Below are 25,800 nucleotides of genomic sequence, written 5' to 3'. Positions count from 1 at the left end.
AACTTAAATAAAATATACCAAAGAATAGCACAAGAGCTTCGTCCCATCTAAAAAAAGTAGTTCTTAAATAGAAATAAGAAAGTTAAAATATGCAAAACCAAATTAAATATATTTTAAAATAGGTTCATAACAAAAGCTTTTTTTTATTAAGTTAGCCGGTGCAGACTTCATAGAATAGGATTTTTTTATTCACTTTGAAACTATTATAATCTTAATACAAAAGAAAACATTGGGGAAATGAATATTTTACATGGATTATCCACCAGATAACAATTTAAACTTGTAAATAAAAAAAGTATGAACAAGTACAAATCAGCAAATCTCCTTTTACCAAACTTAATGGCAAATTAAATATGAACCTCCACATCTCCCTCATCAAGCGCCGTTTGGAAGAAAAAAACGGTTATTTGATCTTAAAATAAAAATCATGCACTACCTTTTGGAACATGTTTTGATAACTCGAATAATCCATCGCCCTCTATCAACTATCTTAAGGAGTGATCGTAGTGATGAATATAACGACTGGATTATTCGGGTTAAGTTTTTAGAAGAACAGGAAGCTGCGTGCGTGCATAGTGGGGTAGTATATATAGTTCTAATATATAATATGAATTTTTTTATTATATACTCCCAGGACTCATACTATAATGGATACGGAAGTTCCCTTAAACTGTACCTCCAAATAAAATAATACAAGCGATATTTCAGATTATTTCTTCCATTTGAAACTTATATTTCAAAATTGTCTCATTGGCAGTCAACCCACATTTATGTATTTTGAATAGAACTAATCCATGCTTGCCACGTGATCTCATTTATCTCGACTATAATGACGTCAATGTGTACATAGGCTGGATTCCATTTTCGAAATTGTTAATGTGACCTAGCTACCGAATTAGACTCAACACCGGGGTTTTGACTTATATGAGCAACACCACGAGTGTCACATATGGAACAGGATCTGCTTATCGTTCCAGAGCACATGCAAATATTCCCGGTTCATGTTGCGCAGACGTTAATTTTCTGTGTGTGTTTTGTGTACTGTTGTTTGTCTTTTCGTCGTTTTTCGGTGTTTGTCATGGCATTGTCAGTTTGTGTTCGACTTATGAGTTTGAATATCCCTTTGGTATATTTCGCCTCTCTTTTAAGGAAATTGAAAGAAAAACAAAAGATTTTAAATAAATATTGTATTCAAATAGTCATCTGGCAACAAGTAGGACAATTGATATATATATTTGTATTTACAAAACATGAAATAGGAATACGTGACTTGTATAACAGAAATGTGAATAAATTACAAATATTATGAATATTTCAAAAACAACCAATGTAAAAAATCATTTCTTGGGTATTTTATACCCGTTACTACGACACACACAATTATATATTTCCAAAGCTACCAGATAGTATATGATGAACTAGAACGCTTTGCTTAACCAGTAAAAAAACGACTTTTAGTCTTTGAATATTAACAAAAAATAATGAATTGCGCATACCGTAACTAGATGAGATGAGTAATGATGTTCCTAAAATATTTCAAACAAGTCATGACTTAAAAAAAGCACCCACAAAATTTGGAGAAATTAAGGGATTTTTCAAATTATATAAAAACAAGGAAGGCGGTAGTTGGTTAAAATTTAACAGAGAATGATGTTCAAAACACAGAGCTAGTTACAAATTTGAATTGTATTGCTATGGTGCAAAGTTTTCGTATAAACAATATTACTGTTAAAAGGCTTTTATTACGTAAAAATGTAAGATGGTCATTCAAAGCTTGTTTTGATTTGTTACAGTAAAATTATTTCAATGTTAAATAAAGCAGATGTAATGAAGATAATTGCGATGGATTGGTCTTAGTCGAACCATGCATTTAAATTAACTAGAGTTATCTTTCTTCGTACAGTTAATATAGTCTATATTAGACGTTTCATTTTTCTGTCAAAGTGGCAAACAGTAAATTCTTAACTTATAAAAAGTTTAAACCGCTAAAAAATGAAGTACATTCCATTAACCCTGGAAGTTCAATCATTACTACAACTAGTAATGACTTCTATCACAAACAAGATCACAACTCCATACTACATGTATACATTTTATCACATTCAGATGTATAAGGGTCTGAATAGGGGTCCTTCCTTACTGTATTCTTCCAATATTTAGGTCATTTTTCTGTATTCTTCCAATTTGAGGCCATTTTTCTGTATTCTTGATTTGTTTGTTTTTTATCTAAGCACCCATTCTTCCTTATTTTTTGTCTATTGTTTTGCTATTTTTTTCATTTTGTTGTCCTTTAATTCTGTATTGTTTGTCCATTATTCTCTATTCTATAAACCCCATCCAGACCCTCGTGTTCTCATAACAAAATGTCATCTAAACAACAAATATAAATAAATCTATATTTAAACAATAAACACAACCAGCTAAATAAGTAAACATAAACTTCAACAAACAATAATAAATACATTGAAATATATGTACCTCTTATAATAAACATTGATCAAATAAATATGAATTGTAGCATGTAGTAATGTAGATGTTAATCTTTATCCAGCTCATCTTTGGTGGACCAACAACTCGGAGCCGCTGTCAAACTGTTCACATAACTTAATAGAAAATGAACTGGATTGTGTCCTTTAATATCCTCTTGATAATTCACCAAGATACGAATACTTAGAAAATCTAATCAACAGTTTCCAAACCTGAGAAACAGTGATTTAGAAAATTTCTTTATTTGGATAATGACAAATTAAAATTTAGATTTAATTTATACTTTTAACATGTTTAATCTGCAGCTAAATAAAATCTTCCAGGTAAGTAAGAAAAAAAAACAAAAGATTAAAGTTAGATTTAACAAATAGAGTTATCCCTCTTTGTACTGGGTCTGTCCTCTGCCTATTAATATTTGTTCAGTTTGAATGTTGTAGAGGTTTATGATTTATATTAACTTACATGCTCTAAACGAACAATTTAACTGGGAATAAAAGTTGAATTGAAACACATCTTTATATCAAATACATAGGTTGATATTTCTAGCGATCCCCTGTATTTGAAAGAAATCAAGTAAAAACTTTGCTTTTAAGACAAAACGTAACCTGAAGATTTACACCGTAAATATCCCTCGAGCTATTTTTTCCACTTGTAGATCTAATTTGAGAAGAGTACAACTGTCTCTTTCCTATGTTTAGTTTAGATGATAAATTTTTTTTATAATTTCCTTTTGAAACCAATTAATATGCTAAAATAAATATATGTAAATAAAAAGCTTGATTATTTGTACCTAGAATGTGTGTTAGAAGGACGTTAATTTCATATTCAGTGGCAGACTAGGTTTTCAAGTTCCAATTCAAAATTGATACTTTAGAGGGGCTGATTTTACTCCTACTTTTTTTAATGCTGTGCTTATATCTACCAAGTGCATATAGCCAGGGATTGACAGCGGACTGACGCGAAGAGGAAGGTTGGGCCAGGATCCCATATAGCTGAGAAGCAGGGCATTAAACGATGAAAGGTGTATTGTCGGATATAACCAGTGCTATAATTAATTAAACATAAAAAATTTAATTAAAGCAAAATATCAAACAGCTTTTTGTAAAAGACCTCTCCTCAAGCATTATCAACAGCAGAAAATAAATACGAATTATTCCCCCTTTCTGATAGCAGATCTTGTTAGCGGGCGGCTCAGATTTTCAAATTTTATAATTTTTCGGAGACAACCGCCTTTTATATCCACCGATTTTGTTATATGATTTATTTACACAAAGATGTATACTTAAAAGAAAAGATAATAAAATGGACAGAAATTGTATATAAGATGTATCTATGAATGGCGTTGTTATAAGACAAGCCTTTATTTTGTATAAATGCGTGATTTTTCTAAATATATTTTTTTGATATGCATCATTCAGAGATCGTGTAGAAAACAGCAGGATTCGCGCACATTTAATGTGCAGTATGATTTTAAGTACTTGTCTACTTACAATGTAATTGTTAAGACTTCTGGACTTCGAAAGTCTGTTTACTGCCTTGTACATACAACTAACATAGATAAAAAATTGCTGTTGTATGCGGTTGGTGTCTAACGCCACTCTCAGCGAACTTGGATATATCATGGCGACCGGTTTTTATTGGGGAAGGAAACCGGTGTACCCGGAAATAATCACCGACCTTCGGCAGGAAAACTGGCAATCCTTGTTAATAGAGAGTCGAACACACCTCGTCAATAATAGGTTTCGAACTAGCAACCTTAAGAGTTTACAGGCTAACCTGATCACTGTAGATGAGCTACTGAGACCCCTCGGCCACAGAGGACTCCGACCCCATTTCCCCCGATTACAAAATTGAGATTTGTATTATAGATTTCAGAAACAATAAAAAAAAAAACGTTTTCGATATCATCTTATTGTTCTAGGCTGTTTCTTTCTCAATGTTTGGTCTTAAACTTGTTTTTATAATAGCGGGAGATACTGAGTGGTATCATACATTTTAAGGACAGTTGTGTAATAGAAAATTTAAATGATTGCTGAATTATAACATAGCCACTTTGCCCCCAAAAAAATCATCTTCAGCAAGTCATATATTTCCCCCACATCGTGTGTTGGTTTGTCAGAGACATAACAGTTCGTTCACTCTATAACTATTTATCAGGGATACTGCAGTAATTTACCGTACACAACTATTTATCAGGGATACTGCAGTAATTTACCGTACACAACTATTTATCAGGGATACTGCAGTAATTTACCGTACAAAACTATTTATCAGGGATACTACAGTAATTTACTGTACACAACAACACTGTCACTTGATCACACATTTAGAGAGGATTATATCATTAAATTGTCTTAAAATTTGAACTCCCTAATCATACCCAACAAGCCACTGAAATAATACTGAAGTACAAATGGGTAACACATTACATTACGCTATCTTCTATACTTAAAGAACAATATACACAAATTCTGATGCTTTTTTCAAATGATTTCAATATCATTTACATTTCTTTTTTTTTCTATGAACATTCTTGTATGAAATTTACACAACGTATAAACAAATGTAAAAATGTTACGTAAATAACACTTATGTACCCACTTTACATTTTAATGTTGACGCAAATTACAAGTTAATATAAACATTTAAATCCAGAATAATCATCAAATTAACCCTCTTCAGAACAGTATTTAACAATATAAAGACTTACGGAAATTTGAAAAGAACGCATAGAAATTCAGCCGTCTCAAAAATAACATCAACAGTTATTCCAAAAGAATGTACTTATGGTACACAAGTGACGTGAAAAGACACAATTTTATAGTTTATGGTACAATGACACAAGTGACGTGAAAAGACATGATTCTAAATGCATGGTACATGCATACAAGTGTCGTGAAAAAAATACATTATTTATAATTGCATGGTATATATACACAAGTGCCGTGTAAATTCATGATTCTAATTGCATATCTTTTAAATAAGGCTATAAAATTTGACATCTGCTTTTGGCATCCTTATTCTGTCTCTTATAACCACTGGTATAAATAGCTAAAAATTACCGGAAAAATACATTTAGGCCATAAAACAGTAAAATATTTCTACGATTGATTGATTGATTGGTGTTTGCTTTACGCCGCCTCAGCAAATATTTCTACGACATGCATTAGTAAGAACAGGTATATACACTGTAAAAATGGTGTTTAGATCCTAAACACATTTCTAAGCACATCTTTTGTGCACTTTTTTTTACATGTTTAGATCTAAACGTGTCTCAGTACAATGTGTTTAGGATTGTGTTTAGAATCGTGTTTAGCTTAGAAAAAAGTGTTTAATTTCTAAACACTTTCATTTTTAAACACATTAAAAGTGTTTAAATTCAAGACATGTTTAGATATTATGTGCTTACTGAGAAATGTGTTTAGAAATTAAACACAATCCTAAACACGTTTAGATCTAAACATGTAATACAAGTGTTTAATTTCTAAGCACGACTTTTACAGTGTAATGACCAATTCCTAGAGAGAAAACATAATATACTCTTTAAATTAAATGTTACGAAAATACCTTATACATGTATGTTACGAAAATACCTAATACATGTATGTTACTCTATATGACATTTTAAAAGATGCAAACTACTTTGATTCATAGAAACTTTTGAAACTCGCTTAATATTCGTAAAACAAAAACATCTGTACTTTGTTCTTATTCTTATTTGTTTGGTTTTTTTTTTAGTTTTAGTTTCTTGAAATCAATGTTTGAACATATAAATTTGGCGATTTGTATTCTTTTTTACGGCATCTTTAAAGTACGTACACATATAATCATTATAGTTTGGGTTCAAAAAATCACAATTGCATTTGCCTGACAAGCACACATCATTCACACAAAAATTGATTTTAATAATTTTGAAATCAACTGGAAATGAGAGTACAATTTCTTCAGAAGTGATACCACACACAATATGCCTTACACTCCTCCCTACCCCTTTTCTCCATGGGGAATAGAAACTGAACCTAATTTCTGCGACGGAAAAGTGCAACCCAAGAGGCATCCGCGGTTGTACGAGACGAATCAAATATTAATCGTTGTTAACTGTTATGTGTCACAAATACGGTTCTAGTACATGAATTACTAAAGGATTGATTGATTAGTGTAACGCCACTTTCAGCACTATTGGCTATTTCGTGACGGTTTTTATTGGTGGAGGAAGGCGGAGTGTACAGAGAGAACCATCGACCTTCGGGAATTACCTAGGAAATAAAAAGATAAAATAAAAGTGCTCGTTCTTCTTGTAAATACTGTTTCGAATGACAAAACGTTTAGAAGTGGGAATGAAAACGTCAAAAACACTTTTGAGAAATACATTGGCAAAACTAAGACCGTGTTTTCATCAATAGACAGATATAGATTATTATGTAGATAGAAACATGTTGTTTTATTTCCTAAACGCAGTCAATTTTTGTGTGAATGGAGCAATATATTTATAAGGAAACCAGATGAGGATAAAATTGTTTCGTGTTAATATTTTTCTAGCTTGCATTTATTCTTTGAAATTTTTGCATTTTCCTTTATATCTGGCGAAAGTATTATCAAAATCAAATGTAGATTAACAGAAATAAGATATACTATCAAGTTCAAAACATGTAAAACTTGTAATGCTTTCTCTTTTTAAACAGCGTTTCAACTAATACGATAAGATGTCTCTAATTAAAATACCTTTCTGAGCCATGATTTGTCAAAAGTTCTTTTACAGTATTCTTAACATATTTGATTCTATATACTAGGAAAACTAATTGCTGTGAATATTAATTATTATGCATCTGAAATATACTCATGAAACGACTTGTGTTTTTGATTTTCGGAAATTCATCAACATTCTGATAACTGGAATGATTCTTATTTTTTTCTTTTCCACAACCCACACGATTTAGCTATCGATGACACCGAATTTGTGCTATCAAAATTAGAAACTAGATTTCCAATCGAAATTGTTCGGAATTTATACCGTGGATGCACACACTTCCTCTGCCAGCTCTGTGTCAAGAATATCCTTGCGCATACTTCCGGTTCCTGTGCCATTTCGGCCTAGTCATACATCCTCCCCTTCTATAACATTAAGATCATGTCCAGTTATGTTAGTTCGGATCTGTATTGATTTTTTGCTGCGATAAATATCCCATAAGCCAGCGACTATTTCAGCTACTACAATCTCACTAGAATTTTTTCCAATGAGTCGCAATGTAAAGACACCGTCATGTCGTAAATAATCTAACACAAATCTACCTACAAGTTTCCTTTCAGGACCAGTAGTGATCCGTTCCATAAGTTTCAGAAACTTTTTAACAAAATGAATTCTTGTCGATGGAAAAAGCATGTACCAGAACCACATAACAAAATTTACACACGTGCATATAGAAACGAACACTAACCAAAACCACATAAATATATAGATTTTCTCATTGAAAATATTGATCGGAAGAACACATTGAACACTGTAGTGCTGCAGATTTGTAATTTGTCTGATTCGGAAGTCACACATTGTTACTTTTGGAAACCTATGTGAACCTGACCATTCCTTTCCTTCCGTTAATTCTTGTAGCACTTCAAATCCATAAACCTTGTAATTAGATCCTAAAAATTCATTTAATAGAAAAAGTTGTCCAACTGCATTCATGATATAAAGAATTTTCATCAGAAAGTACACTGCTACAAGAAAATTTCCATATTTTCTTCCGCACAGCAAATTTAAATTTGCAGACAGGATGTGCCTTAATTTTACACAACACGCATGTCTCGTTTCTCGTTGATTGTCAAGGCAACGATCCAAATGTCTGACCAGATATTTTATAGCCCTGGCTCTGTTTTCTGGACTTTCCATCATGGCATCACTTGCCAAACTCACTATCCGATCAACATTTATACCAGAATGTCCATTCAAAATTCGCCAGATTATACAAGGTAAATAAAATAATAAGGCTTGAATGAGAAGCATAACTGGTACCCATTGATAATAGTTAATTTCCTTTTCTTTTCGGAGATGGATATGCTCCAGTGATGGAACTTGAGATTCCATTGGAATATAATAAGTGTCTTTTATCCAACATAAATTGTTCGTATAATCAACATGAGTACCAGGAAATTCTGCAGGGCACCAGCATCTAATGGGATCGCCAACATATTGCCTGGCGGAAACAACTACAGTAAATATTATCAGTATTCCAGTAGTATAGAAATGATTTAGTCTATCAACAATGTCATCGTCATTACGGACTTTAACGTTGGCAACTCTCCCAACCGACCCAATAATACTGTCCATCCTGAAAAACAATAAATAAACATTTAATAAATATGATAAAGAACCATTCTTAAAATGTATCAAACCAAGGTCTGGTTTTGAGTCAGCGAATGTGGTTTTCATAAAAATCTGTAAATATTAAATAACGAAGGTTCAACTCCAATGAATTCGGTTCAAGTTCTGTAACAGTCTTTTGTTTTACTCTATGGATGTATTATTATTAACTGAACTCACCATATATGAATATATCATTATCTAGATTTACTATTTAATTTTTAGAATCTCAGTTACAATGTACTATGAGTAATTTTTTTTTAATAATCATTTATACCTGATTGTGCAATAGTACAAGATAATACAAAACAGTATCACTGATAGAGAAGCTACCACGTTTAAAAAAGAGGCAATTTTGGAAAAAAATGAGCTACGGTGTAGCTAACTGCTGAATTTATAAGAAATATTCTAAATTTAACCTTTATGTAACTTTAGAGTTTAAGTACCTTTTCAAAATATCCAAAATGAATTATAACAAAGCTTACATGTTGTTGAAAAATCTGACAGCACATTAATAAATACAATGTTTAATATTCCTTGCGTTATTCCAAAATCATGTCAATGTTAATACATGTACAACACATAAATACGTGTAACAAGACCTGTCCGAATATGTCGGCACATCTAAGACATAAACAATGCATAAGATTATGTAAACAATACGCATGTGGTACTGTATATTTCTTATTAATGGGATAATAATAAAAGCATGTGAATTAAGTGACCACAAACACTTTTTATACTGCATCACTTCATTCAGGTATTCAGTAGATAATTATTTAAAGACATGGAGGCGATTGCATGGCGCACCTTCATCAAAATATTGTCAAACTTCCGTTGACTCGCGCGTTAAGCGAACAATATTTGGTAGCCACCCTCAAAACATCAGGCTATTTTGTTTTCTGTCGTTAATCAATGATTGAGGACCACTCATTAAGAGTCCAGTTTCCAATATGAATAAAGACCAAGACTGGATTGCACGTAAAGACTAGTTTCATTTTTAAAGCCAGTTAGTTAAATGACCCTGACATCGCCACCAAAATAAAAACTTTTAAAAATTCAATAGGGTCAACAATTAAGCGTACAATTATTTTCTTCTCCTTTTTGTAAACTTGGTCTGCGTTGATCGTAAGTATACTGAATTGTGCAAGACTTACGATCAATTTTAGTCGTAAGATTTTTGTGAAACTCTTGCCTGTACTGTAAATATACGAACGTAAACGCTATTACGCCATCGCTGTGCTCACTTACTTTCAATTAGAATACAAATATATGTCAGAAGTGTGTCAGTTAGTAGACACTAAATGCAAATACGTGATTCTGAGGGTAAACAACTTCAAAGTACTTCTCCTCTATAACACTAGGTTAATTCTATCTAATTATTTGCATAGTACTGCCAAGATGACTCAACCACTGTGTTTTAGAAATGCTGAGAATCTGGAACGTTCTACAACGACTGTTGCATATATGGAATTCGAATTATGAAAGGATAAAAAAGATGAAAATTTTAACATATAAAACTATTTTTCTAAATAAAACAGTAGATAATTCAAATAAGCAAACATGATATATAATTCAACCACAGCAGTGACAAGAAGTATCATATTTTACTGTATCTATAATGAGTCTATTTCCATGATAAAATGATTTTTCCCCCTTCAAATCAAAATAAACATAAAATATATGTGTTGAAAAAGAGTTATCATATTATGTAATACCATAGGGAAAATAATATCATGATATCATTTTGTACAACTGTACACGTGTTTTGTCGTCTATACTGTAGTCACTATAGAGTAGTTTGTTGTTTTTCTGAATTGGTTTTTTATTGTTTGTTCCCTAAAATTTAAATTTCATTATTTCATTAATCAAATTTGAAAGGATGTGGGGTGGTGTTGGGGCGGAAAGTTCTCAAGATATTTAGTTTAAACCCGTCCGAAGCTTGTACATCACTTGTACATCACTTGTACATCATCACTTGTACATCACTTGTACATCATCACTTGTACATCACTTGTACATCTCTTGTACATCACTTGTACATCACTTGTACATCACTTGTACATCACTTGTACATCATCACTTGTACATCACTTGTACATCACTTGTACATCATCACTTGTACATCACTTGTACATCATCACTTGTACATCACTTGTACATCATCACTTGTACATCACTTGTACATCTCTTGTACATCATCACTTGTACATCACTTGAACATCACTTATTTTTATAATCATTATATTCTAAAACATTTTCTATCTTTTGATGTCAATTTTTGAAAATTTTTGTTATATCTGTCATACAATTCATAAATTTACAACTTTAATGGAGTTGGTTGTGTACACTAGTGTTTTGTTTGCGACCATATATTGACCTCCAGACTCCTCTGCGTTGAATCGTTGGGTTGCAGTCTCATTGATTTTTATCAAACATCCCTTTTGAGGGAAAGGCATTTTGTTATTGTACAAACTAGTTAAATCAACTGATTCTTTATGGAAACAAGATAAGGTCTTGAAAGATGGGTTCTAATAAAGACCTAAAACTTTCACTTTTTGAGTTATTTGACTTTATTATACTTCATGTCAAAATGCCAGATTTTGATTGGTTAATACGAGGGAGACAATTTACTCTATCCCATGGCAAATACTCTATTAACCCTTCACGGAGACGCTTGCTCAAGTGTGCGCTTTAATAAATACGGATGATTGTTATGTACAAGACGACATAGTTTATTACTTTGAATTTGAAATTTAATAGACAATTATAACAGAATATTCGGTATAATAAATTAAATAACACATATCGAGAGGGTGATAGAGCAGATTGTTACCCCTCGAAAAGACATTGTCAACATTGGCTTCGCCTCAGTTGACAATGTTTTCTCGGGGTAACAATCTGCTCTATCACCCTCTCAGCTATGTGTTATTTATATATTATTGTACCAGGAACATATATATTGATATACTGTTCCAAAATTGTACATATGATAAAATCTAGATAGAAGTCGAAGTAAGATTCATTTAAATATTCTATTTCCTATACTAGTCAACAAATGTAACGATACACAAGTTTGAACTCCAATTTATCATAAAATATAATAAATAGAAAAAACTGTTAAAGTATCCAATGAAAAACATTCATTTGCAAAGCAGATGCATATGATTAAAAGAATCTGACCAAACTTGAAAGTGAGAAAATACCGTGTTATTGAACACAGGGGTCAAATTTATTTTGCGGAAAATGATAATAAAAGTCGGCGCTTAATTTCGAAGATGAGAATTAAGTATTCAAATATCTGCAAAGGCATTCAAACTTTTAAGCAGACCAAGCATAAGTTTAAAGTTTTAAGTTTTAAAATCGATTTTTGAATTTTGGGGTAAAAAATACGATGTATAAAATAACAAAAATTGCAAAAAAAAAATTCGCGTATTTGCCTTAAATCAATGGTTCTGATAAGAAAATAACACTGCAGACCAATTGGGCAGTTATTTACCTTGGTACAGTGTATCCAATTTCATTATATATGGAAAATACATTGCCTTGTATCGTTTCTTTTGTTGACTAGTATATTTATAACCGTACGGTTCGATTTTCAAAATGTTTACCAATCATATAATGTGAAGAGATATAGGAATTGTGTATTATAAATATATTTGTGATGTAGAATTTCTATTAAAATGAATACTAAAAATATAACAAACTCGTACAGTATAAACATTATCCAATCAAAATATATCCACTCACCACAATTAAATAAAGAAGAATTGTCCAGCTTTCTCCAAACAAGCGCTAAACAAAAATTATTCATTCTCAGACTAAACATAAACTAAGAATACACCATCCCATAATATATATGTTGATTCAACGTAACAACAGCTGTCCGTACAATAATTAGATCATACTATACATATATTTATTCATATTTATCTGCTTTTCGGTATTTGATTAGAGCTCCTTGCATGTAATCCCCTGATTGCATCATGGCTACCAGTGGGTGTTCAAATACCTTTCTCACCTTCCTGATAAGATAAGTACGGCTATGATGCAAAAGAGATTCGTTTTTACAGGAGAAAATTATACGGTAATTGCGAGTTCATGAAAGTTGAAACATTATACATAGGATAAATAGGATAAATGAAAATGAGAGATGTGAAGAGTGATCCAAAAACGAGAAACTTTGAGGTCATCGATCGTAATGTTTTCAAAGATGAAAAAGTGTTCATACGGCATTTCATGCACTTAAGGTTATACGAACATATTCAAGTTGTGGATCCAGAAAAAAGATGTTGGGAGAAAAGGGGGGGGGGGGGGGGGGGGGGGGGGGGGGGGTAAACAAGTCTATGTGCATTAAACATTTTTTTGTGGTTCCATCGAGAGGGGAGTCCCCGCCAAATCCGCTTCTGACACTAACGATAAATCTATGTTAAAAAGGCAAGAAAGAAAGGAAAACAACAATGAAAACTGACAAAGGAAAAGAAGTAACAACATTCAAGAGAAGTGTTTGCAAGATCTAATTAACTATGAAGCGCGCTAAGAGAATCCTAAGTAGATGGATAACATATATATACCTTTAAGTGCAAAACACTTCTTGTAAATAATCATTAAATGAAAATTCAATGTATTTAACTAAGACGACCACTATACTGAACCTTATACCATAGATGTCATAGCCCAGTGGCGGATCCTAAAGGGGGGGGGTCCGGGGTTTGGACCCCCCCCCCCCCCAATTTTTACGATCAATGCTTTTGAATTGGGACATATGGTTGGACCCCCCTTTTATCCTGGGTTGGAACCCCCCCCCCCCCCCCCCCCCCCCCCCCCCCCTCTTTTAAAAATGGCTGGATCCACCCCTGTAGCCATGCTATTATATCTATGGCATTTCTAATACATTTACACTTAAATAATCTAGTAAATATCGGCGGAGGGTTGTTTCTTTATCTTAATCAATGACTTTATTCTGATGCAATTAAACTTTCATTGGTAACAATAGAATTCCTTCTGACTCAGTTAAAATATTTCGTGTTCGCTCGCTGTCTCTCCAGCAGTCGTACAATTATATATATTTTTTTTAAACAATACTGCATTTATGGTTATTCGCAATAAATATTATCTACTAGGTATGATTCTTCGTACATTTTAACAGGGGGGGGGGGGGGGGGTTATACTATTAGTATAATAGTCCCGGATTTCAAAAGGCTCTGATTTGTTCGAATAATTTTTTTGATTAATCGCGTCTGGGATAAATTTATGCATCTATGTGTGTGTGTATTTTTTTTCGTGTCAAATATTTCGGCATTATTGTTCAGGGACTTTCATTGGATCATTAAAGACACATACAGCCTGTACCACTTTACTCCATGCATTACTTATTATATTTATCCATTGTGGTATTTATGCAAGGTTTGAATCGACCAGCAATCTTCGAGTATTGAAAATATCTAAATTAAAAAAATAACAGGTTCCTATTTTTCTAAAGAAAAAAAAAACAGATTTTCAATATTTGTGTGTATTCGTTACTTTTGTTCTGTAATATCACATAAAGATTTCTTTATTATTTCATTTAAATCATTACTATGTCTAAACTATTTTTTTCTGTCTGATTCATAAAGAAATATTGATTTTGTAATTAACTTCCCATAATTGACTTAAACATTTGTGTTTTCACCAATAAACAGCTGATGTATAGTTACATGCTATAGAACATGTACAGCCATATGCTGCTCACATTAACAACTCAAATGTGCGTTAAAATGTTTACTTATACATTTGTAGCTGAATATTATTTTTGTCTAGAAAACAACTTTCGTAAAATTATCTTGATCATTTGTTCTTGTTCCTATTTTGACTGGAACCTCTATAAATAAGAAGATGTGGTATGAGTGCCAATGAGACAGCTCTCTATCCAGGTCACAATGTATAAAAAGTTAACAATTATAGGTCAAAGTACGGCTTCAACACGTAGTCTTGGCTTACACCGAACAGCATGCTATAAAGGGCCCCAAAATGACTGGTGTAAAACAATTCAAACAGGAAAACCATCGGTCTAATCTATATAAAAAGACTAACACTAGAAACACCTAAGAACCAAACCAACAAACGACAACCATTGAACTACAGGATCCTGACTTAGGGCAGGTACATAAAAATGCAGCAGGTTTAAACGTTTTAACAGGCGCCATTTTTTCTAATTTTCATTTTATGTTACTGCCAACATCACCAAGTACTGTACATTTAGTCATCGATTATTTTATGTAATTTAATGCATATAAAACTATAAAATATTTGAAACACTAAGGTTTTACTAGTCCGAGGCATGTACTATGTCCTTATTCAATTTTGGTATATCTGTTAGAAATGTACCGGTTTTTACGCGCAAATATAATGGTAATGAGCGCAAATGTAATGGTAGGGAGCGCAAAAGTAATGGTAACGAGCGCAAAAGTAATGCACCACCTTTTACTTCGTTATTGATTAGGCATTCAAACTGTCTGGATGCAAGCGCCATTAATTCTTCTTGTGTAGACAAAACGCACGTCTGGCGTACTAAATTATAAGCCTATGTATACATAAAAATTAGGAGATGTGGTATGATTGCCAATGAAACAACTATCCACCAAAGTTTAAATGAAGTGGATGTAAGCAATTGTAGGCTATCGTACGGCCTTCAACAATGAAAACAAAACATACCGTATAGTCGGCTTTAATAGGCCCCGAGTATGTTTGAGAAGTTGTTTTATCTCTTCTTTTAATTACAGCTAAATGTTACCTTAATATTTATTTTGCTAGTGGCTTCTCTTAATAGCCACAATAGAAATGTAAACAAAGTGTTGAATAATCGTTATCTTGAAATGCATACCGAAAAGGGCGGGAGAAATGATATATCAAAACCATATCTCAATTATTCTTATGTAGTTCTTAATATAGCGATGGGAGAAATGATATCAAAATCATAACCCAATCATGCTTAAGTACAATTAAGTAGTCCTTAATAAAACGACGGGAGAAATGATATCAAAACCATATCCCATGCAATCATTCTTATGTAGTTCTTAATATAACGACGGGAGAAATAATATCAAAACCATATCCCAATCTAGTCCGAGATTACTCTGACGTCCGACGGCTGTTTTGCCAGACAAGCTGGGGCCGTGGGACGTCAGAGCTCGTCCCATATCAAAAAGTGGATATTTGCCCGTCCAAAATAGATGCGCTGCTTCGTCGCTTCTGGTGCCAACGGACGGCCTTGGAATTATATAAATCGGGTATCAATTTGTTCATTTTTCATTTATCTCTTCATTTATGTAAGTTTCACCTACCTGCCACCCTTTATTTTCTCATATTTAGACAGTTTTCACAGTGACCCATCGATTCAGACATTTTTACTTTTATTTTCAAATGGACGTCAAGTTACGAGAGATTTTGCGACCTCGAGACTCAAATATGCAAATATTTATACTTTTTTCACCTCCTTTATAGGAGATCGATATTTAACATTTAGTAGCCAACCACGATTTTTCACCTCCTTTACAGGAGATCGGTATTAAGCATTTAGTGCCAACCACGATAACATTCGGAAGCTCTCGGATATTTACATTGCTTGCATCGTAAATGAGCGAGGTGTTAGATTATATATTGACCTAGGGTCATATGCATACATCATTTCCCATAGTCCATTGTGCCTTACTTTTTTCTCGTGATCACATGACAATCTTTCAAAATGAAAGTCAAAATGCCAGAATCGGTGGGTCACTGTGAAAACTGTCTAAATATGAGAAAATAAAGGGTGGCAGGTAGGTGAAACTTACATAAATGAAGAGATAAATGAAAAATGAACAAATTGATACCCGATTTATATAATTCCAAGGCCGTCCGTTGGCACCAGAAGCGACGAAGCAGCGCATCTATTTTGGACGGGCAAATATCCACTTTTTGATATGGGACGAGCTCTGACGTCCCACGGCCCCAGCTTGTCTGGCAAAACAGCCGTTGGACGTCAGAGTAATCTCGGACTAATCCCAATCATTCTTATGTAGTTCTTAATATAACGACGGGAGAAATGATAACAAAACCATATCACAATCATTCTTATGTAGTCCTTAATATAACGACGGGAGAAATGATATCAAAACCATATCACAATCATTCTTATGTAGTTCTTATAATATCATGATATGATGAAAATGAAATGCAAAGCGCACAATGCAAACCGACAGACAGACGCTGTATGTGACTGCCCAAAGTCTGGAGCATGTAATTTAGTGGTTGTCGTTTTTAGCTGACTGTCATATTTGTTTATTGTTTATTATTCTAATCATGAATCAGGCCGGTAGTCTTTTTTTACTTATTTCACATTTTGCTATACCGTTGTCAATAATAGCTGATTACATAGAAATAAAAAGATGTGGTATGAGTGCCAATGAGACAACTCTCCATCCAAGTCACAATGTATAAAAAGTTAACAATTATAGGTCAAAGCACGGCCTTCAACACAGAGCCTTGGCTCACACCGAACAGCAAGCTATAAAGGGCCCCAAAAATGACTAGTGTAAAACCATTCAAACAGGAAAACTAACGGTCTAATCTATATAAAAAACGAGAAACGAGAAACACTTATGAACCACATCAAGAAACGACAACAAATGAACAACAGGTTCCTGACTCAGGACAGGTGCAAACAAATGCAGCGGGTTTAAACGTTTTAACAGGCGCCAACCTTCACCCTAACCTGAAATAGTAGTGTAACATTACAACATAGAAAGTGTTCACATTATGCGTTTTGCTCAATGTTGATGTACGGTGACCTATACAGTTGTTAAAATCCTTGTCATTTGGTCTCTGGTGGATTGTTGCTCGTTTGGTAGCATACCACATCTCCTTATTCTTATATTTGAGAGTAGACCTTTATAAGCAAACAGAAAAACCAAATTACAACAAAGTGAAGGCAAAATTCACTATAGCTGTTTCGTTCAATTTCAGACACTATAATTATTCATTGGAATATCTCAAATATATAAAAGACGTCCTCAGAAATATTCTGTTCTCTTTGAATCAATAAAAGATAAAATTTTCTAATTGTGACTACAATACTATTCATATTAAAACCAAAATAACAACCGATTTAATTTCTCTTATATAAAACATTACTAAAAACACCCTGTGCTGCTTCTAAATTAACTGCTCCATGCTGTTGTGTAAGCGATATTAATTTGTTATTAACTTGCTATATCAAAATTATGTGGTACATAAATAGATCTTTGCAAATATAGTAACAACTTAATATATAAATTAAATTAACTTTTCGTTCAAATTATTTTAAAATTGGTTTTGTAAATTATCACAGTACACAGGCCCTGGGGATCAGGTGAAACCTTTGTTAGAGGTCACATTCAGAATTGCAAATTTGTTAGGATACTTCGCCGGTGAAAAACTGCATGGCTTGTAGAAAAGACATTTCATACGGAAAGGTTAATCAATATCGAGTTCTAATATAAAAATGTACTTTCAGAAGAAAAAATGCACCCGGTAGTGTCCCCGTTAGTGTCCACGTTAGTGTAATAATTTAGATCTGGATAATCGATATCGTTTTACTAATCTAGTTTTAATTTAACGTTTAGCATATGGTTGTGTCAGTGATATATGCAAGAAAAACGAATACTATATTCTCCATAGAGTTGGTTAAATTTTATTAAGAGTACACAAATGAATTAGTCCTAAGTAAGATTTTTGATTTCTGCTTTTCCTGAGAGTCATAGTCAAATGAAGATGCTGAGTCAGCAGTATTTGGATTGAGTCAGTTTTACCATGAATACAATGTTATCACTTAATGCTTAAGCAAACCGGGCTGATATTATTTCTTAATACGATCTAACACAAGATACAAATCAAAGTGCAAATAAATCAAATAGAAAGAAAAGGTTAAAATATTGAACGGTTCAACTATAGCGATAAAATTCCCTAGACAGTTTCAAAACTAAAGTTTCTGAAATAGAACTAAAACACCGACACAATTTCCGCACAAATTAATTAACCGCTGGTCTAAACAAAGCTGATTAAATTATGACAGATATCGACGCAAGAAATTCAATAAAACTACGGAAGTGACTGTGGATGTGCCAAAGACAATGACGGTGTAAACACGCTAATTCCGTACTGAGATGCAACTCGGTATAAGTAGAGAAGCAGGTGTAAAAGTTATATAACGTCAGCATGTTACAGTCTCAAGCTGCAGACGGAAAGCAGCGACAAGAATGTCGATGTTCGTTGCGATCAGCTGTTCAATTTGTAATTTGTTCTACTTCGGGCAAACTTTTCAACTCGTTTTAATATGTCTTAGTTGTCACAAATACAAATCGTATAACTGCAACCCATTTGTCGATAGTTAAAGAATATATTGAAAAGGTCATGTTTAAAAGTTAGTTTTATTATAGAAGCACAGTATATTATATACACTAATAACTTTGTAGAACAAAGAAAAGTACTCAGAACGTATTAGTGTTAGAGAAGTAAACATCGATGATCATTATCAACATTTTATCTAAAACGGATCATCGACTATTTCATAGCTTCCTCTTTCTTCATTCCCAAATAGCCACGACCCCTAGTCCAGAATTTCTATCATCATGCATGTCATTATTTCATTTTATCTCCCTTATAATATTTTATCTAATATTCACGATATCAAATACAATTTTGTGAACTCTGAACTTTGCCCTGCCATGAACTTTTTTCCGTATGACCTTCACCTTTAGAAAGTTTAACTTTCAAGCAACGATCACATTCTTTTGAGTAAGAAGTTAATTAGGATACAATGTATTTGCCTTGCTTAAGCGTTTGACCTTGGCGTGTCCTGATTTTATGACATTTATACTTACACGGAGTATTTTCCTATTACACCAGATCCATGATGATGATTATAGTGCCCTCCAGTCATGGTCTCCAGGAGAGGGCGCTTTTTAGGTAACGATAACTCCTGTTCTTAATATGGTTTGTATCAAATCCTTAAGAAAAGCATATTTCAATTCGAAACCCTATACTGCTCATTGACAAATCTACTTCGAAACTTATGTTAGTTCACGCATTTTGTCACTCGATTGCACATCTTCAGTAAACAAAGTTCACAAAACATATCACACATATCACATTGCAGGTGGGTGCTCAATAATTATTCAGAACACCAAAAAAAAACTTATCTCACATATCACATTCCAGCTGCATGGGTGCTCAATAATAATTGAAAACACCGAACGAATATATCTCCATTTAAAAAAAACTAAACAATACTATAGATTTTCAACAGTTTTTTGTAACATATGTTACTTTGTATGGATTCATCTTCTATGTAAAGGTTAACAGAATTAAACATGGCTGAATATAGGTGTCTATTTTAAGACACATATGTTTCTATTTGAATGATTTTAAATGAAGCCGAAGTCTTTTTCTAATTTCAAATTTTTGCAGTGTTATGAATTCAGAGCATTGTTTCCATTAAACGTCTATAAAGAATATTTTTCTTTTCAATTTTACAACTGAAATATCCTTAAACCATGCATGGTTTCAACTGACCATCGTGTTAAAATTCATTTGCATGCATATTTTCAAATTAAAATTCTCTTTTTACTGCATGACCTCAACTCACCACAATTGTTCTTTACAAAACAGTTAAATACTTATTCGAATATTACGAATGGCATTTTCCAATTCAAATAAATTATTCCATGTTATACATATCATATTTTTCCTTGAAAATTGTACACGATTGAAACTCCTGCAATTAGTACGGAATCTGAGAGGAAAATTTTATACAAAGTCAATTTATTTTTTAATCACAATATATAGCTTGAAACATTCAATGTGCTGAAAGATCCTATTGATGATTCCAATAAGTTTGTTACAACCATAAAAACGATATCATCATAAAGAAAAAAAAAACTTTTCCTTTTGAAAATGCCACAGCACAGCACGAAATTCTGTATGGGTATCTCAAAACGCTGTAAGACAAGCGAAACATCAGAAATAAAAATAAAATCACTATTCTCTTTTCATGAAGACATCCTAATCCAATGTACAGTTCCTAATTAATTGATTTCTTTCTAATCTCTAACTAGCATTTCTGATTTTTATCTTAAGCCGGATATTTCTATTATAAATATTGACAAAATATCATATTGCTTTTTATCCATCCTTTCATAAAAACACCAGGTGGTTCAACCATTACACATCACTTAATATACTTTAATGTATACTCTGCAACACAAATAATACGCAACTCATATCAGGTGAATTTTTTTTTTTTTATTATTCAGTTTCGGATTCTAATGCATTCTGGGTAATATTTTCAAAAGCCTACGCCCAAACGTTGTAACTGGCAAACAACGTCATAAACGTTGACAAATTTTCCATGACTTATTATTAATTCATTTTAGGGGTACAAGGAATGAAAATATTCAGTCGGCCTTTAAAATCTGAAACGGCCAATCGGGGTCTTGAAATATCCACCCAAATTCTCTCAAACAAATTACGTGATGCATTACTTAGTTTTCACGGAAATCTGAGGATTGCTCTCCTGCACAACAGTAAATCTTTACTATGCATGAACCCTGGAGGTCAGTTAATAGTAATGACGAACACAAGCTTTAACGTAATTTGTCTATTACATGTCGCCCATCAACTGTTACAGTTTATATTCGGTTAAAAGTTTCACGAGTGAATATTATACTCGTTTGATATTAATTGCAGTTTCTATTTCTAATCTATTATAGGTTTATTGAATTTTTCACTCACTACGATCTTTCGTTTTGCTGTGAAGACTAATTTCACATTGGGGTGTTTGGTAATTCTTTTTTAATGAATATTTTAAAGTTTTTTTCGAATGATGTACAAAAAACTTGAATGTCCATGTTCATACTAAACATTGCTAGATTTTCTTGACATAGGTTTACTTTTACAAATTGTGACTTGGATGGAGAGTTGTCCCATTGGCACTCATACCACATCTTCTTATATCTATGTCCTATTTTACGTTTCAAAACAGATGTACAGCACTCCGGTTGTTGAGTATAATGACATCGGTTTGTATACATAACGTGTGCTTCCTACTCAGTCAGCATTGACCAATCTCAATGTAATTGATACTGAATATAATTGTCATTTGGCCCTCAAATGCAAATATATATTCTACATGCGTATACATATCTAATTACATTATTTTTCTGACAATTTGCAAAATAATAGCATGTGTTTCCATGGAAATATTTTTATCACTTTTTTGGTTTTATTATTAGCTAACTCTTGTGACATGATGAAATTGAACAAGGTAACTTTCTATCAAAGATCGCGAAGATATTTATGGTCTCGGATTTAATCATTCTTTGAAATGAATCTTTATTATTATATGCTTGTATTACGCTATTATAATTTCATCAAAGTTATTTTGGTGGAGTTAAAGATTTACAAAACTAAAATTTAAACAAAAAAGGAAAAATCAGAAAATCTTTCAACAGCGACATTAAGATGTACATATGCATTAGTGTTTAATGACACAAAAGCCAGTCTCGTGAGAAAATGGAGACATTTAGTCTTTACATCGTATACTCAAATACGCGTACATTTATTTGTTTTAAAATTATGTAATTAGAATTTGAAGTAATGCATTGGGTTAACTATTTTATAAATTTTTTGGAATCACTCGCGTATTTTGTATCGACACCATACATGTATTCCAAAAATGACAGTGAGGCCAATGCCATACTGTGCATGGCTATAATTATATGCATGTATGGAAAGTAATTAGAAGCCTTCAATTCCACTTGAACTACAAAATATCTATTCACCTTTGTGTATAAGCGTTCGTGTGCTCATATAAGTAATTGTACTTTCTTTTATTGCATCATAGTTTGAAGTTTATCTGCTTCTGATCTTGTTTTAAATTCGTTGGTGTTTTATTCAAGATATTTGTATACCGAAACTTCAAAAACTATCTCCATAATTTTATTGTCTGTATTTTCTTCTCCAACAATTACTTATTTCACACTCATGTTCATAATTTCCCTTAAAATCATGCATACATGTAGATTTACAGAATTTTGAAAAATAAATTTCATTACGAAGAGTAATTGAATCAAATATTATTTCAAAGCATTATACATGATCCATTTGACATCGTGGATTGATTTTTTATGGGGTTCGTGTTGCTCAGTCTTAAGTGTTTTCTCTGTTGGGTTTTGTATAGTGTTGTTTGTCTTTTAATCGTTTTTTTTTTTTATTTTTCCCCAAGGCATCGTCGGTTTTTTATTGACTTATGGGTTTGAATATCCCTTTGGTATCTTCCGCCTCTCTTTCACACAAGAAAGCATGAAAAAACAGCTTAAGATATACATTGTTATCTTTTACATACATTCATATACTGAATATTTTCAAATTAACATGAAGCATTTTAAGCTTAAATGAAAGCTGCGAAATAATGCATTAATATTGTTAAGTGAATATCCTTTAAAAGCCCCCTTGACCACTTAGTAAGCTCAGTTGATGATTAAACAGTCCTGCTAATGTAATAAATATCATTTATAACTATCCAAGAGCCCTAACATGTCACTATCTAGACGTATAATCGAATTTTATCATGGAATGTCAACATCTAGACCTATAATTGAATTCCCGCCAAAAATCCAATATGGCAGCAAGTTTTGGATAAACACGTGGTGTATACTGAAACGATATGCCAATTTATACTGTCAAGGGATACACTCATGATGTCAGATATAATTAATCATATTTTAATAAACTATCATCTACTCTGCAAAGGTTACCAGTTCTATTTAATATGATGAGATAGACTGTGATCACGTTAGATAAGGTCGAAACAAACTACCGCTATGTGCGTCGGGTGAACACGAAGTTTAAAAGCTCATGCCCCCGTCTTTCAAACTTTGGTAAACGTTATAAGTTTCACATCAACGATACCCTGACACGGATAATTTTATGTTTCCTATTTTTATCAGAAACATATGTAATTGCTTATACATAGCATACTCACAAAACATGTTTAATCCCGCCACATTTTTGCGCCTGTCCCAAGTCAGGAGCCTCTTGCCTTTGTTAGTTTTGTATGTTTTGTTTGTTTGTTTTTTTTATTTGGGTTCATTTATGTGTTTCGGAGTTTAGTGTGACGTCCATTTTCACTGAACTAGTACACTTTTTTGTTTAGGGGCCAGGTGAAGCCCGCCTCCGGTTGCGGGATTTTCTCGCTGTGTTGAAGACCCATTGGTGGCCTTAGGCTGTTTTCTGCTCTTTGGTTGGGTTGTTGTGTCTTTGACACATTCCCCGTTTCCATTCTCAATTTTATTTTAAGATGTTAAAATACCATGGAGGAATTTCAGTAGTTTTATTACATATTCCTTTCGTGTGTAAAATGAAGTACTTTTTATTCCTTATCTTACGTATCATATTAAAACACAAAAAACAAACAAGAAAGAAACCAAACAAACAAACCAACAAAAACAGCATGCTTTTGTAAGCTTACAAGAGAAAACTATTCCTCATATTGAAATCCAATTAATGCAAGTCGCATTGAATCGATTAAATGAAAGTCAAAGTGAAATTAAGTGAATTTAGCATACACTTCACATTAATATTATAGTTTTTCCATATGTGTAACGAGCGGAAGTAAACTAGCCATAATTCACACCCAGGTTGATAACCCATATCAGCCATATGTGACGTCATGTGTCGGTCTGCTATGGAGTTATCAGCCTCTGTGCGTTCGTACATCGGTAGTATATTTATGATAAAAAGATTAATACATGTCCTTTTCACTATCGGCCCGGGATTATACAGAAAAAGCTATGTATTAATTTGAATGTAATACATTCTAATTTCCAGTGTGTGCGTATTTGTAATAGTATCCAACCTTTAAGACAAAATGTGCCATCATAGCATCCTTTGTTTAGAAATATTAGAAATGTTACAATTTAAGCAAGGTATGCCTACACTACCGGAGTACCTAATGTCAATTCCTGTTTTGTATGGACTCGGATTCTCTTACCCTTTGAATTGAAGTGTTTTTCTGATTTTCCACGCTTGTTTAGATTTTTCTAGATTTGGATTTTTATTTTTTGGGTGAATAAAGGTTCAACCTGTTAGAATAGGTTTGTGTGAAAAGCAATATATGACTGTAGCGTATGCACATATACTGTTTGTTATATATATACAGTAATAACCAGTTCCTCTGTAAGGTAAATATACCTATAAATCATCGTGTATTATGAATCTTTGATTATATACAATTACTGATAAATTATCTCCTTTCGCTAATATAATTGTATATTTTGTCCGTTAATAATTATAGCCATTATCACTATATTATCACCCCCAGTCAGTGTTAATATCCTTATTCTGTTCTCCAGAGTATAAACAGTTACTTACTACTATAACACTATTCTATAATTGAGAAGAAAACAATCTGTATTCAAAAATAGTAAATCTAAATATATTTTGGAAAAGAAAAAAAATAATGAATGCAGAATGCATGCGTGTTAAAATACATTCATGAAAAGAATTTGATATACTAGTATCGAGAAACCAGATTACTGATACAGGATTTTGAAAAAAAAGGTGGCCCAAAACTATAGACAAGGTTTGGAGTGGAATAGGTAGAAAAAGTCTGGATTAACCATAAATGTAGCTCCATAAGGAGGGGGCGGGCGACCTGCCCCCCTCCCCCCCTCTAATCCGCCTCTGGAAACCGACTGTTAGCAAAGTATTTAAATGTTTTTTGTACTTGTCAACTGTCTAACACATTACTAGTTTTCTTCAAACTCAATCATCCTTTAAATTATAAAACTTCTTGATGCATACCATTGATCGTATCCCCAAGTTTTTAATTGTTAATGAGACTCAGTGATTAGGTCAGTTTGTTACTGTATGCAACATGACTGTCACTAATAAGTCAATTGCAG

At 32.8% G+C, this 25,800-nt stretch overlaps 1 protein-coding gene across 7 annotated transcripts in view; it reads right to left on the bottom strand.

Annotated features, from left to right (window-relative positions):
• Positions 1-1,172: 1,172 nt before the first annotated feature.
• The window catches only part of LOC127717498 (innexin unc-9-like), a 144,046-nt gene continuing 119,418 nt past the window's right edge, over positions 1,173-25,800 (bottom strand). For all 7 annotated transcript variants that reach the window (XM_052223175.1, XM_052223176.1, XM_052223177.1 and 4 more), the window contains one exon: positions 1,173-8,810. In XM_052223175.1, the coding sequence (XP_052079135.1) occupies positions 7,583-8,809 (1,227 nt within the window). In that variant the 5' untranslated portion in view covers position 8,810 and the 3' untranslated portion in view covers positions 1,173-7,582. The remainder of the gene's footprint in view (positions 8,811-25,800) is intronic.

The sequence above is a fragment of the Mytilus californianus genome, unplaced genomic scaffold (assembly GCF_021869535.1).
Source record: "Mytilus californianus isolate M0D057914Y unplaced genomic scaffold, xbMytCali1.0.p SCAF_10, whole genome shotgun sequence".
NCBI lineage: Eukaryota > Metazoa > Mollusca > Bivalvia > Mytilida > Mytilidae > Mytilus > Mytilus californianus.
This window is presented reverse-complemented; position numbering and strand designations above follow the sequence as displayed.